Source organism: Gymnogyps californianus, chromosome 13 (genome assembly GCF_018139145.2).
Source record: "Gymnogyps californianus isolate 813 chromosome 13, ASM1813914v2, whole genome shotgun sequence".
Classification (NCBI taxonomy): Eukaryota; Metazoa; Chordata; class Aves; order Accipitriformes; family Cathartidae; genus Gymnogyps; species Gymnogyps californianus.
In genome coordinates this window covers 21,675,399-21,690,781 of record NC_059483.1, presented here as the reverse complement: position 1 = coordinate 21,690,781, position 15,383 = coordinate 21,675,399, and the positions used below count along the sequence as shown (strand labels likewise).

Sequence of the window (15,383 nt, the reverse complement as noted above, 5' to 3'; positions counted from 1 at the left end):
TGACACATAATTTTAAAATTCCAGACCATTGTTTCTGGTAACAGAGATAGCACTGAAAACACTTTGCAGCAGGGTTTGATCATTTAGACTATGAACTCTTTGGAGTATTGATCATCTTTTTTATTCTGTGCTTTTACAGGTCTACTGCAATGAAGAGACATCACTAAGAACAGAACTTAAGTAGCTCTGCAATACAAATAATAATGCCCCAATTAATATTGAAGTCTATTATGGAAAATACTTCCAATGTGCACTCCACACATTTAATGCAGTTGAAATGGCATAAACCTCGGAAGCCAATAGCAATTTAAACAGTATTAACACTAAGGTATTTCTGCAGAAACACCAAGCCATACATAATGTTAGAATACAAAAATAAAGTCATTTTTAAACAAAACTCACACCCAGGAAAAGAAAGGAAAACAACAAAATCAAGTCTTTCTGATACCACATTGCTTTGTATTTCTGTTATCCTAGGAACTCCAAGACACTTCCTGGAAATAAATTCAGTTCATTTATGACAGACTAAGACCATGAGTGTGCAACATTTATTATCCACAAAGGATATAAAATATAAACAAAATTAGACTGATTTTATATAGACCAGACCCTGTGATTACCTGGACGTCGCAAAGAAAACATACTAGTAGCTTTATCTTTTTCTGAATCAAGATTCATTCTTAGCGCAAAAAAAATTAGTATCACTAGAATCTAAAAGTACCACTTAGAAACAAATAAATGATTTATTTATACAATGGAAGCATCCAAACAGAGTCACTCAGATAGCAATATAGAGAAAGACGAACAGAATACTTTTAACCCCCGATGACAATATCACAGGGGATATGACTATGGGGGTAAGACCAGCAGGCAGTTTTTTGAAGGACTGTATCAATATAACAAATAAAAACAAGTCTATGCAGCAATTTGAAAAACGGTATCCTTAACACATTTGTAACCAGAGTTTGGCTTGAGTAGAAGAATAGAGACTGCTGTATTGAACCAGAAATACATGAATACTTTGGAGAACTATAATAATTGTGAGTTGGCTGGATTTGAATTTTTTTTCAAACTCAGAAGGGATTTTAAAAGTGAACAAAAGTAAGTTTGAGATGCTCATATTGTCAGCTCTGATGGGGAACGGAAAAGTCAGAGGTTGCCTTATTCACATACTGCCTGCTCCAAACAAATTCCTGCTAAGTAGGTAGCAGGAACTGTGTCCACAAGTAGGACAGACACAATGCTAGGAACACAACTACCTTGGCCTGTGTGATGGATTTGGGTTTTTTTTAATATGTATTTTTTTAACAAACATGGAGAGTCAGTCCTTTGGGGAACGGAATCAGCACACAGTATGTTTTTGTTAAGGAGGCAAAGTCTGTGATGTTTGCCTGCTATCAGTTCCCAGCTTTTAAAGAAAAGCACTTACTCACAATTTATTTACCTGATGAGGAACAAGTCCAAGAGAAGTAGGCGGCTCATTCATTCTATCATCACTGCTGCTGGCCACAGCATAACCACTGCCAGAAATCCAAGAAGGAAAATTAGAACAAGACGATATACTCAACAGTCAAAATTTCCAGTAAGCTTCAAGACATTTTTTTACAGCTTACAGTTTAGAATCTGGAAAGGAACCTATCTGGAAAGTCTGTTTCATAGTAACTAAGATTCAGCATGGGAATATAAAAACCCTTTTTCAGAATCAGTCTCAGAGACTTGTAACATACTCAAGTCCAACTCCTAACTCACTTTTTCTTTCACAGATTTTAAAGACAGAAAACAAGCCTAAATTTCAGGTTGCAGAATTTCAGAGTAATTTCTGTATCAAACCCACTTAATTTTAAATAAGATTTTGCAATACTTGGCTTATCTTGAAGCCCTTCATGTGACATACGTAGTTATGATAGCTCCTCATTACACTCAAACACCCGCTTGAGCAAAGAAATGCCAAGATCCACTAACAGGAATGCTTTCTTCTTTTTTTGAAATATTCTCAGTACTTTTCTACTTTTAAACTCAAAAAGAGAGAAAACCGCCAATTTCCAAGATAAAAACCTCAGATTTGATGAATCAGTTCTCTCTTAAACACTGTTAAATTACACTAATATAGTAGATATGACCTATACATTACATTAATTTACAGGCAACATTACACCCTACAGAACTGTCCTACTTAATGTGTACTTCCTCCTCCTTCTCCCAAAAGGTTATATTAAATAAATGTTATTTCTCAGAGAACACCAATCCAGAAATGACTCACCCTTCTGGATGCTGTAAAACAGAAACCATTAATTCCACTGCAAGCGCTCCAGCTACCATGGCTAGTCCAGGTCGACTGACCGTGCACTGCTGATCCAACGTCCGATCCCTGGTGGACTACAAAGATAGACAATTCTAAAGGAAAGAAAAAAGTAACTCAAAAAGTAACTAACCGCCCTACTACACAAAACATCTTTAGTTCTGTGCAATTAATTTCTTTGCTCTTTTGAATAAAAGATGAGCTATTTCTTAATTGTGTGTACATCAACAGAAAACAAATCTCTTTATGAAACACCATTTAAAGGAAATAAAAATTCAAGTCACAACAAAAGAGATATATAAACACCATCTGCATAAGGTTCTACTCACATCCCCTGGTGCCACAACATCATTGCAGAAGTAGCAACCCAGTTTATAGCCAGGGATATTTGAAAAGAGTGATGATCCCAAAAGATCAGAAGAACCAGAGGCATTGTTGAAACATGAATCACTACATTCTTGCTGTTTTGGTTTCTTTAGTCCGTGTCTCATAACAACAAATGTGTCAAATCCCAATGCAGCATTGATGACCAACTGTGAACAATAAAGAGAGAACAACAGATTCTAAGTGAGCCAAAAGGGGAGGGGAAAAAAGGCCTCAAGGTTTTATTCACTGTAAATGTCAAAAAAACCCCACATGCTGTAGATGGACGAACAACCTATTAACTGCATACCTATCACCCTAGCCATAAACAACAGATTTTCTGATAGGTGCAAAATTCCAGTTCTTAAGCATTTAGAAAAAACAAAACCAAACCAAAAGTCTGTTTCAGAAATCCACAAACCATTACCTTTTTCTCTGTCTTTCAGAGAAACTTGATACAAATTAATGACTCGCTCTAATTGTTACACAAACCTATGCACACTTGCTGACCAAGGGCGGGGGGGGGGGGGGGGGGGGGGGGGGGGGGGGGGGGGGGGGGGGGGGGGGGGGGGGGGGGGGGGAGGAACAGGAACTCCATAAATGTGTTGTGCTAGTTTACATCTGAAGCTAGGTTCACATCAGCTAACATTCAATGTCTCAACAAAGTTACTGAAGCTGCTATGCACTGATATGAATTAACATCCATATATCCAAATTTGGCCCAATATTCATACAATGATTAGTATTGTTATTGGAAAAACTTATTTTGGTTCCAGCACAGAATTTATTTTCAAGTTTGCTGCATATTCTGTATATTCATATTCTCTAAGTGCTAAAATATCCCAAACGCCATTTAAGTACAACAGTGGCTATCAGTAACAAGTTTTCATGTCATTTGTAATTCTATATGTAGTCTTTTCAGTTCACTGTGGTCTGAAATATAACTCATTAAACACTCCTGTGTGACAAAGCAACGAAACGCAAGTCTGTTATCCAAAAAAATTTCTGCTCCGTGAGGAAAGCAATTAATGATTACTTATGGTCTTCATATGCATCTGTTTAGTCACATGGGGAGCACAAGCAGCTGTGGTACACAATTACACTGTCATCATCTTCCCCTTTCTCTTCAGTTTGTGACAAGTGCTTAATCTGAAGCTATATATGTTATGACCATAGTATCATAAAGCCACTACTTAAACTAGCAGATTTTACTGAACTTACAGGCAAGGATTTAGATATAGCAAAAAGCAAAAACAATTATACAATAATGACTGTAGCCAGTAAAACATAAAGGAAGATATTATAGTGCTTCACATGCAAATATTTTAGATAGAAATTCTAGTACAGCAGTTTGTCATTTTTCATTCTTATAGCCAGAAATTATTTAAAAGAGGCACTTTGAAGGAAGCTGTCAAGAATTAGCCATCTTAACTAGTAAGCTTGTGAGTTTCATCATCACTTGGTATTTCAAATAACTTCTGGATATTCACTTTCAAGCTTGTTGTAGTTTATTCTTTCCTCAGTCCTAAAGTAGAACCATGCTGTTGAATCTGTGGTAGCACAGGCAGGTCTACAGCAAATAATTAAAAGACTGCATCTTCTCACTACATCTACCTGTAAAGCCTGAAGATGGTATTCCATTTTTAAAATATGAATAACATGGCACGGCCGGTATTATCAGAAATTAATAATATTGCTAAACACTTCCCACTGCAATAAACTGTTTCTGTCTCTTCAGTTTACTGTCCAGCAACTATTTGAATTTAACTGATTGACCCTTAATTTAAAAAAAAATAAAAAAAAATAAAAAAAAAATCTGTTTTTGATAAAGAGACTATGGAAAAGTCTATCTTTTGGCATGCGTTAAAAAAAAAAAAATTAGCAAAATTTTAAAAGTTCCAGTGCTTAGCATAAACAGTGATTTAACATCTGACACGGGGATTTAACATTTGAGTTTTGTGTTTGTCTAAGATACTTGTTTTGGGAGGAAGGACTGCAGGAATACCAAAGATCATCAAGGCAACTGAATGATTACACGGGGAAACCAAGTCCTACTTCTACCTATGTACCTCTTATAGAGAACGTTACGCAGATTATCACTCACTATATTCTTCATTTTCTGTGTGCCTGTTGTGAGACTTTGAGGTCCAAACTGCAGCAGTACTTCAGATTTGCAGTTGTCAGAGAAATTCACATTTGAACTAGAGCTCTCATTAAATGTTTATCAACATGAAGTACATTGAAAAGCAGATACCAAGCATTTCACTATGGATGCCTTGAGATTTCAGTGCTGTGCTTATTCAGTGACAGAGAACTCCATCTCCTTACATCAAAGTGATCTTATGAAAATTAAATAACTGTGATGCAGTCAGACACACTATGCCACTGAAAATCAGAGAACTGTCACAAAGAAATTACAAAATTTGTCCTCAAAGTATGATTTGAATACTGTAAGGCAAATATAGTGGGGGACTGCTAGCTAAGCAAATGTGGGAGGAAAAGTTTTGGAGATCAACAACCCTACCCTGACTGAACCAGATGGGGGGGGGGGGGGGGGGGGGGGGGCTGCATATAAAACTACATATATTGCTTACAACTACCAACCATCATACATACGGAAGAGTAGGCTGGCACTTTCCAATTTCAATACCCAGCTTTGCAAACTTACTCTTTTTATGTCATTTCTGTGCTGTTTTTAAACAGCTAAAAGATTGCTGAAAGACCACAGGTGCAAACTGCAGAAAAGACAGTAGGATTAAGTACGAACTGATTAAGTTATCAAGTTACATACACTCAGTTACACATGAAGTTATACTTCAGTGAAGTCCACACTAAAGGGACACATTGATCTTTTCACTGGCAGTATAGTTCACTGGCAAAGGGAAGGTCACTTGAGCTACAAAGACATACAACTCTATTGCTCAGGATCAGAATCTATTTAAAATACGGAAAGAATGAAAGAAAAGAAAATAATTTAAAGACCTTGGCTTAAAAAAATGAGAGAACTGTTTGATTTGGAAAAAACCTGCTTGCAAAGCAGGTGCAGAGGAAATTTAGTTAAGTTCAGACGAACATAAACTTCAGGAGAAAGGGGAACACACTTGGAATTTATAAGATAAAACTAGTCTGCAAATACCACAAATCTGCACTCTCTCTCCTTTCTACTGTCCAGGTTTTTTGAAAATAAACAAACACAAACAAAAGAAACCACAAACAACTAACAACTATTAGGAAACTAGAGTTGTCATAGCTGAAAAATCACAGAAGTCAGGAAATACAAAAATCAAACATCGAACAACAACATTGACTCAGCTGTGTCACATGTATGTTTTCTTTTACTCTCATGTTAAGTTCACAACTTAATAAATTGCTATGGACGTCATTACATTTATGCCACAAAATACACAGGATGTACGCTGTGGTTAAGCTGACATGTTAAAAGCTTAATACTTGCATTTTCTGATTTTGTGCTATTTTAACTGAGCAAACATGAAACTGCACAATTCTTAAATGAATTAAGAAATATCATGATTACTTGAGACTGTTTTACTAAAATCTATATCATGATAGCAAGGGAAGTAAGTGTTCAGGATAATTTAGTTGGATTCTTCAGCAAAACCGTATTTTCAACACTGCATTAATTTGAAGAAAGATGCTGTTTCCAGAATCCTGTGTGATTTAGAGTATTCTTTCATAGGAAAAGTTTGGATGCCACACTGTCTTCAAGAACAACGTTCACACAAAAGTAAAGGCTCTGTCATTCATATCTAATCCTCAGCAAGATTTGTAGAACGGCAAAAAAGGCGCAAAATCTTCTCCCTATATGCTTTTGTGACTCTCCTGGAAAAAATTTATTAAGCTTATGTTTTATTTCTCAATCTGGTTCATATGACCAGGTCTGTATACTCACCACAAAAGATGTTTTAACATTTTGATTACAGAAGCATTTATGCATACAGTCTCACTGATCTCATATACAGAGCAGAATCTATAAAGCTTCAGATACTACTTTTTTTTTTTTTAAGAATTCACAATCTTAATTTCATGTACTGCAGCCCTCTCCCTTCATTTTTCTTTGCCTGTAACATGAGGATATTACTTTTAAGCTACAGAAATAGCTGCAGCATTCAACACTACCTGAGTAAAAGTCACGGGCAGAGTTTGGATGCATTGGCTCAGCACAACAGTATATTTTCCAATAAGGCAATGAGGAAAAACCCAAGGTTAACTTTTAACCAAAAAAGTGTTGGCATACTTTTTAAGTTCAGAATTCACCTGCTAATTCTTCACTTTTGAGATATATTTTGAAAACATGGTTTCAGACAAGTTTCTACAATTCACATCCCCTATCAATCATTACTGTAATGTCTTTAGTCCTCCTTACTATGATTCTCTTACTATGAAATTATTTCTCTTCGTATTACTATGAATTATGTACCCTTGGTGATGCTCAAAAGATACTGACTAGACAAGACCCCGAGCAACATGCTGTAAATTGCCCTATTTTGAACAGGAGTTTGACTAGATTACCTCCAGGGGTCTTTTTCAACCTATATCGTTCTGTGATACAAGTTTCTATTCCCTCTTTTCAACATTCTGGTTTTGTCTTACACAGAATCTTTGAGGCTACAGAAAACAAGAAAAAATTTCTGCATAGTCACAAAAGATTGGTAAAATATTTCAGTTTCCCATAAAGTTCTTTTAGGTGTACATAGCTGGTTGATATGCAAGAGTGAAATACAGTGACAAGGATATTAGCAAGGTATGGTTCAATACCTTCCTCTTGCTGGCTGCAATGACAGCAGGAAGCCATCGACTCTCTCTAGTGTCCATTAGCAGGAAAACAACATCATGAGCATCAACAAGCTCTTCCAGTTTAGCCACGTCCTTCCGAGCCTGTGCCATTGTTACTTCAGAAAAATTCACTGGGTGGCCTGGCATAGGGATGCTCATGTTATAGCCTTCTGAACTCTAGATAGAGACAGACAGAAAACAACATATTAAAAAGATAACCTTGTGACTGAATAGAATTATTACGAAGTTCAATACAAAATCGTAGAGTACAAATTCAATTACTGTTTGGCAGAATGGCAACTTTAGTCTTCGCATCTCTCTGTGTATCAGTGCTGTGCACTAAAGCACAGTGCTAAAGTTTCAGAGGGAATGGCAGTCTCAGCTGCTATATTTATCTAGAACAGAGCAGCTCAATGCAAACACACTAGTTTGGGTCACCAAACACACCAACCATGTTCACGTGGCTCAGTGCCTGAACTAACAAGCCCAGTCTCTCAGAAGGTCTTATTAGGTCTGGCAAATCACTACAAGAAGATAGCTGAACTGCTCCTAATCCCAGGGGTTACAAACATCACTACAAAAGCAAGCAGACAGATCTTACATATGATTATGATCATGCTGTTAAACTTATATAAAACCTTTGTCCTGGATTATCTTTGCAGCCACTTCACACACAATGTTAATGGGATGTAGTTTATACTTCTGATATTGAATATTGATTCAATTACAGCAAGACAGATGCAAAGTATCACACATACACCTCTTTGTTTTAAATTCTTTATGAGAAGGACAATAGTCTCGAATGATTTTCATGTAATTCAACCAGCCATATGTGAACTTGATAGAGAACAAAATCACTTCTGAGACTTGTTACTCCAGCGCTTGGACGTCTGGAGTCTTGCACTATGCAGATGCTGAAAGAGCTTGTTCCTATTGCAGAAACGTATGCCTCTTCCAACTCCATATTTGGGCAAGGCATATTGAGCAGAAAATGGCTAGAGAGCCAAATAAGCATATACACAATGCATATACAATGCAAACAATTAACTCACTCCTTTGGAAATATGTTAACACAATCTGTCAGCTATCTGCTATAGGAGAATAATGGATCCTTCATGTATGTTACAGAAGCATAGGCCTTGCCAAAGTCTCCTTGCTTGTCACTGTGCTGTAAGCAACTAACAATTTAAAAGCCAAAATTTAAAAGCTAGATGAACCAAACATAAAATTACATGGGAAGAGAAGAAAGGAAGGTTGGTGGAACGTGCTTTTGTATAGACCAATTACATGCACAACTCATAAATCCAGGTGAGCCAAATAACCAGAAGGGTTAAGTATACATTCTAAACATTGTAAATATCCCTGAAGATAAAAAGAAATAGACACATATAGCAGCTTGGGGAAATGAATTTGGGTAATACCTGCATTAACCATACCCAACGATGCACCTTTTTTTTCCCCCTTCATCCCCCTGCCCCCCACCTCCAAGGGGAAAAATGTAGAGTCCACAGTGATCTAGTATGCTGTTAACAGGGCACCTCCACTGTTACCCAGTGAGGATGGCTGTGCATCACCAGCACAGACATTGGGTAATTATTGGAGAAGGTTTTTACCTTCACTGTTATTATCTCCTCCAAAAAGCTGTGGCAGGAACACAAAACTTAATCCATGCTGTATATGAGTAAAGTATTTATGGATAACTCGTGAAGCCCCTGTACTGCATACAAGTGCTGATTTATTAGATAAGTATAACTGACACTGTTGGTGACTTAGGAGGTCGATTTTTGTTCAAAAAAAATAAAACAAACAAGTAAGCAAATAAGTTGAACGCTAGCTTCACGGAAATATGGTAACAAGGTTTGTAAAATACTAAAATCTTACCAGAATTCAGAAAAAAACTCTATCCAGTGACTGTAGCTGTAGGAATACATACAAGTCTAGCAGCTTCAATAGCTTCAATTTTATTTGAATAACTGTCCCTTGGAAAAAAGACACCATTCACCAGCAAAAGTGGCTCAGGTACACTTTTGCAGCCAAACTCTGGCAAAAAGAGCTAAAAGGGTACCTTGCGATGGCACATGCATATTATTTTAAGGAGAAGTAAATGTGCATATAGCCCTAAACACAGATCTCGTTCATTCCACAGAATTCCAAAATCTCAGGGAATCTCTACATGACAAAAAGGATTTTGCTTGACTGCTCACAAAAAGGCTTAGATTTTAAGACCAGAACATTCATACTAACAAAAGATTTAAAATGCCTCCAAATTATCCAAATCAAAATATTTAGTTGCCATCCCATAAAGTATTAGAATCACTTACTTATTAAAAAAAGGGATTGTATCTTGACATGTGCAAAATCATAAAAGATAATGTACTTTTCAACACTTTTGACAGCTGACCAAAGCTGTGCTTGAGGCTCCAGTGCTTTTGTTTTGTTTTTTTTTAAAGCAGACATCAAAATATTGCAATTTGTGGTGCTACCATAACCTTCTCTCTCAATTTTATTCACATTTCTATTAACTTTCTGCATTTTTTGTTAAACCACGGCTCAGATCACTTAGAAGATATCTGTGCTCAATATATTAAACCTGAACAGAAGTGTGCCGTGGGTAGGTACACAGAAAATGAAGAAATGTGATGCTGCCATCATTAAATTGTTCTATTGGAAATACCTACAATAAAGTGGCCCCCCATGCAGTATAGTACAAAGGATGATAAAATGCTGAATACACTGGAGTTTCATGCCCGAATACTTCAGGAAATGATTGTGTAAGAGAGTCAATAAAGTTAAATTCCACATCAGCTATATGAATGACTCTGTGCATTACCTACTTGTAATTAAAGGCTGTGAATCCGTAAATTCTGCTATTTCCAAGTCCTCCCTTCTTTTTTATTATAAAACTCTAAGCTACAGCTAATGATAATCTTAGAAGTAGAATGAAACAAATCAAAGCTCCTCGCCAAAGCATTCCTTCTTGTTTCATTTGCAATGATGAGGTGGTTACTCTTCCAACTAGAAAGGATGTAAAATTAAAAAAAATAAAAAAATTCACATACAGCAGTCAAACATTTCAAAGTCAATCAGGAGAAACTGCATTTTGTGTGCAAAATATTACTCACATTGAAATCAAAGAAAGTAAATTAGTCTGTGAATTGCACAGAAATGTAAAACCAAATTTTCAGAAATGCCTTCAGAACCAGCATTACTGCTTGGACCCCCAGGGGCTTGAAAGGGCTGTGTAGGTTTGCAAACAGCAAGAGACAGCTTCGGCTACTCCTTCAATATGAAAGGAATGAGCAGGCTCAAAATCCAGGACAACTGATCAGTATAAATCTCTTTGAATCAAAAGATATATACGGGTTTTGGTAACAAACAACAGTGCAGTCTGCAGTAACAGACGCAGCTCCATTTTGAGCAGTCTAGCAAAGTCAGTTGGGTTATAAAAACTTCCAGCTACAGTAGCTTCACTGTCCAAACCATCCCAAAGCACCAAGACTTTACCCAGGCTCATTAAAGACTTACTGTTAGTCCATGTGCTTGGCCTGCTGCTTAAACCTCACCACTCTCACATGCTGTCAGCATGATATTAACTGTTTGAACCAGAGTTTTTACTGTTAAGCCCTGTTAATTCTTGTTAATGCTAGCATGCTTTTTCTCTGTATATTTACTGATGGTTAAACATGATACCTGTTCTCCACAAATTCTACTGTGGAAATGAGTTTGACCAAAAAATATATTAGAAACATTCTATCATAAGGGTACACAGGATCTGTGCAACTGCTTTCTCCTCATTTGTGCCCCAAAGCTATGAAACTAGGTTTGAGTCCCACTGAAGGCTGATCAGATGTGACCCATCCATGGCACAAGGAAACGATAGAGAATGTGTAACACTGATAGGGATAATGGACTAAGAAAACAGCGGTAGATGCAGAACATTTGAGGCGTACAGTAGAAGAAAAATTCCTTACACACAGTACAGGTTGCACATTGCATATGCTATTACTGAACAGGAAAATAGGTTTTTTCCTACGTATACCAAATGTCCTAACACTTATTGATACAGGCTAACTAAAGCATTGTTATTGGTTCCCCCTTATTACTGGAAGCTCCTCTCGAGGTTATATTTAACTTTTACCAATGCAAGCCAACATTGGTATCTTCTCCAGGCTGCTATGAACTACTTCCCTTTTCTGGAAGTTAAAGATTAAGTTACTTGCCTCTAATGTAGAAAATCAACTTAAATAAGATTGCAAATTTTGGGTATTAACATATATTAAATACCGATCTTACCACTCCTGGGAAGATCTTCTGTAGCCTGTCTGCTGCTGCAAGTGCCTTAGGCTTCCCCCCACTAAGACAGTCTTCAAACTCATACAGTGGCTGTCGTACTGGGTTGGAGTAGGAGATCTTTGCATTGTCCACAAATGTAATCTTCCTGACTCCCCAACCCTAAACAAGAAAGTAATTTAAATAATGATAAGTACAATGGGCTTAGCCATATACTTTTGAGTAATGCCAGAAACTCAAGAGGAGTTTTGTCCGATTTGTCTAGACAGATCAAGCTACAAAAGCTTTTGAAGCTATTCACAGCAACAACCTTGTACTTGCACTGAAATAAGAGAACAGAAAATTTGGTCTGTCCAAATATATCATTTAACAGTAATCCCTCAAAACCCTACTGAATTCAGTGGGATATATTAAACATCCCTGAAAGTAAATATCAGCACAGCTACTTACTTCAAGTGCTTCACTGTGAATTTGATCTTATTAGCTCGTTAATTTGTTCCAGAATTTCTTGTTCAATCTTTTTTTATGCAAATCCAAAACCAATTACTATTCTGCTAAGGTTCTCTTACTGTCTACTATTCTACTATTAGCAGAACTTCAAGATATTTCCATTGGCTACAGATCTTACCTCTTCCCTGCAATTTATAATATCAACTAATATGTATTACGTGTACTTTAATACAGAGGAATACAACTTTTCTCTTATGTGCCATGGCAGCCGCTCAAAAAGAAAAAAAATCATATAGAATTTATGAGAAACAGCACATTATTTTTAAGATTAACTCAGGACTTACCATCAAGGTCCTTGCAACACTACAACCCAGTGTACCAGCTCCTAGCAGCAGACACTTGGCAGACACAATTTTTTCCAAATCAAGAGTAGGCACCAACCGCCAGCACATCAATTTCAAATTAAGATCCACTGATGATTCTGCTAACCTATACCATGAAATAAATAGCAACACACTTCTGAATATTCTTGTGTTTCTCCAGCAAAGCAATTACTTTTTATTTCAACTGCAGAAGTTCAATACTATTTTGTTTTTTTAAAGGAGAGAAAGAATTCAACAATTCAACATATAGGTAATATGAAAAACCAAGTCCTCCAAGCATACTTCCACCTAATAATAAGGTGCATGGCAAGGAGCTTCTTTTATGCTGCTTGTTTGCTTGTGACACATGCAGTATGTTCTTAAGGGTCCTAACCATAAATTTTTAACCATTCTGCCAATCAGACACACAGGAAAAACATGTAAACAGAAGATGCCAAAAGTCATTCTATATAAATACACACACAGTTCCTGATATTCAATTTCCTTGGAACCTCCTCTTGTAACCAATGTGTTGGCCGAACACCGCTAATCAACATTCTTATAAAAGCTGTGACTGCACTGCTTAAAAACAGAGTAAATCACTACTGAAACAAGAGTAGAAAGATAGCTAGTAAAGTGGAATTTTAAAAAAAATAGTTTGTAGACATTTGACAAGATGGCATTAACCACGCAATTTTGCTAGGAAATAGTTTGTAGACATTTGACAAGACAGTTATTAACCATGAAATTTTGTTAGGAAAGTGTTCTCTTTCAAAAGCTAGGATATACAGAAAAGGTGTCAGCTAGCCACTCTGGACTTGCTGTAAAAATCTACTAAAGCCACATACTTCCTTAGGAACTGGAACAAGTCTCTAAGGGCCTCTGAAAAAGGTAACAATCCAAAATTAAAATTTTAGTAACAAAATTGATGCAAGTGTGAAAATAAAAATAGTGTCTCAGCCAAGATTCCTGTTAAGCTGAGTGATAAGACACAGACCATTTGTCCATAAACTTTTGTTTCTTTCTTAAATTAACTGGTTTCCAGTATCCAGTTACATCTGTCCTTAACATGAAATATTACACTTGCCCCCTAAAGAATGTGGCCAGTTCTTTGTGGAAGTTTTAGAAGGAAAATGATGTAGGAAATCCATGCTCAACCTAGTGTCAGATTTTTGTATTCATCATCAGAACACAGGGTATTAAAACTCTCATCAAGTCAGGTCATCACAGCTCTCAGATTCCTGAGAGTTTCATTCCCTTATACATCATAAACATAACTTTTGCAATATCCAAAATATTGTTGAATATTTGTTCAACAAGGATTTAAGATCGCAATTGCCGAGGTTGGCATATTACCAACAGTCTCTGTGGGAATTAACAGAAGTGAGCATGCATACAAGTAAAGAAGGTCAAGTTACATTTACTTAAAGAATTAAGAGTCCTCAGATGAACCTTCTCTAATGTCAATGAACATAATGTGAATTGTCACAATTGCAAGACAAAAATGGCTTAGCTTGATAGGTAAAATACGTTAACCTAAATCATTAGGTCAACACGCTCCTACAGTGTTTCAAAGTCAACAGCACACGTGTAGTCAGGGAAAGCAGATGAGCCAACAGGCTGTGTAACTAGACTGTTTTCAACCCATTGCCCACACATTATGTGCAGAATGATAAAAATTACTAAGGTCCTGTTTCCTGAGCTCCTTCCTGTCACACTCTAACAATTCCAAAAGGCTGAACTTTTCCCCATGCTTATTTTCATTACATTTAACAACCTGTAGGTTATAGAATTCAATGAAAACCACAGGCCTGTAACACTATGACCTACATTCCACTCAGTTTTAAATATAATGCATTTGCAACTTTAAGCTAGAGTGAAAAATTGCAAACGTTTCTGCTGCATGCAGTGCACTCTGCTCTATTAAGGTCCTTACCTCCCATAGGACTGTCCAAACAACATACAGTATATGTGTTACTGTAAATTCTTACCTAACAGTCCTTGCATTTCACATGGCAACTTGTTATGGCTTAAGCCCAAGTAAAGAAAACTATACAAATCTGAAATATTATCAACAAACCTTTTTGGATCCATGCATTCACTAAGATTCACCATCCTTGGACCCATGCCTCCCTTTTGGTTTTTCTCCCATCCAACAGCTTTTGGACAATCTGTTTGACATATTGAAAAAGAAAAAAGGGAAGAAAGAAGGAAAGAAAGAATGAAAGCCTTTTCTATCACAGGGTAGAAAAAAGAAATTTTATTGGATTTAACCTTGCTGGAAAAACACAAACAAATTCTAAACCTGTAAGTAAATAATCTGTATCTTAACAACATGTATAGTATATGTTGCTATACAAATTTTGCTGTTCTACATCAACTGAAAGCACTGCTTCCTGGAGAAGTGCTTTACTTTCGGATGTCCGATGTGCTGCTTTTGCCTGTTCAGCTTGCTTCAAACCTAGCACAGAGATGGCACCATTCCTCATCAAGCCTCCGGATCTTTAATGTCAAACAGACTGCTATGTTCAGAACTCAGTAAATTCATAATTCAGAACTCAATAAATTTTGCCAACCTCTTCATGTTCCCTAGACCCCATCTGTAAATTCAGTAGAGAATTATATATTCTAATTATATAGTAATTAAACAATATACAATGATGGTATGTAAAGCAGTCAGAACTTCCTGGATGAGGCAGAGAAATTTTGTGATACTGTTCCGTACACAGAAATTAAGTCTGAGATTACGTTCTAATGTTACAAGTTTATTGCTTCAAAATACATCTGCCTACCTCACTATGGGATTGAAGAAACAATTCCACTCT

At 36.6% G+C, this 15,383-nt stretch overlaps 1 protein-coding gene across 1 annotated transcript in view; it reads right to left on the bottom strand.

Annotated features, from left to right (window-relative positions):
* Positions 1-15,383, bottom strand: part of ATG7 (autophagy related 7) — a 104,167-nt gene that overhangs the window by 78,024 nt on the left and 10,760 nt on the right. Inside the window, exons 9-15 of the mRNA XM_050904627.1 lie at positions 14,639-14,729; positions 12,541-12,685; positions 11,750-11,908; positions 7,439-7,633; positions 2,629-2,832; positions 2,261-2,376; positions 1,445-1,520 (exon numbers count right to left, since the gene is read on the bottom strand). Coding sequence (XP_050760584.1) covers positions 1,445-1,520; positions 2,261-2,376; positions 2,629-2,832; positions 7,439-7,633; positions 11,750-11,908; positions 12,541-12,685; positions 14,639-14,729 — 986 coding nt within the window. The remainder of the gene's footprint in view (positions 1-1,444; positions 1,521-2,260; positions 2,377-2,628; positions 2,833-7,438; positions 7,634-11,749; positions 11,909-12,540; positions 12,686-14,638; positions 14,730-15,383) is intronic.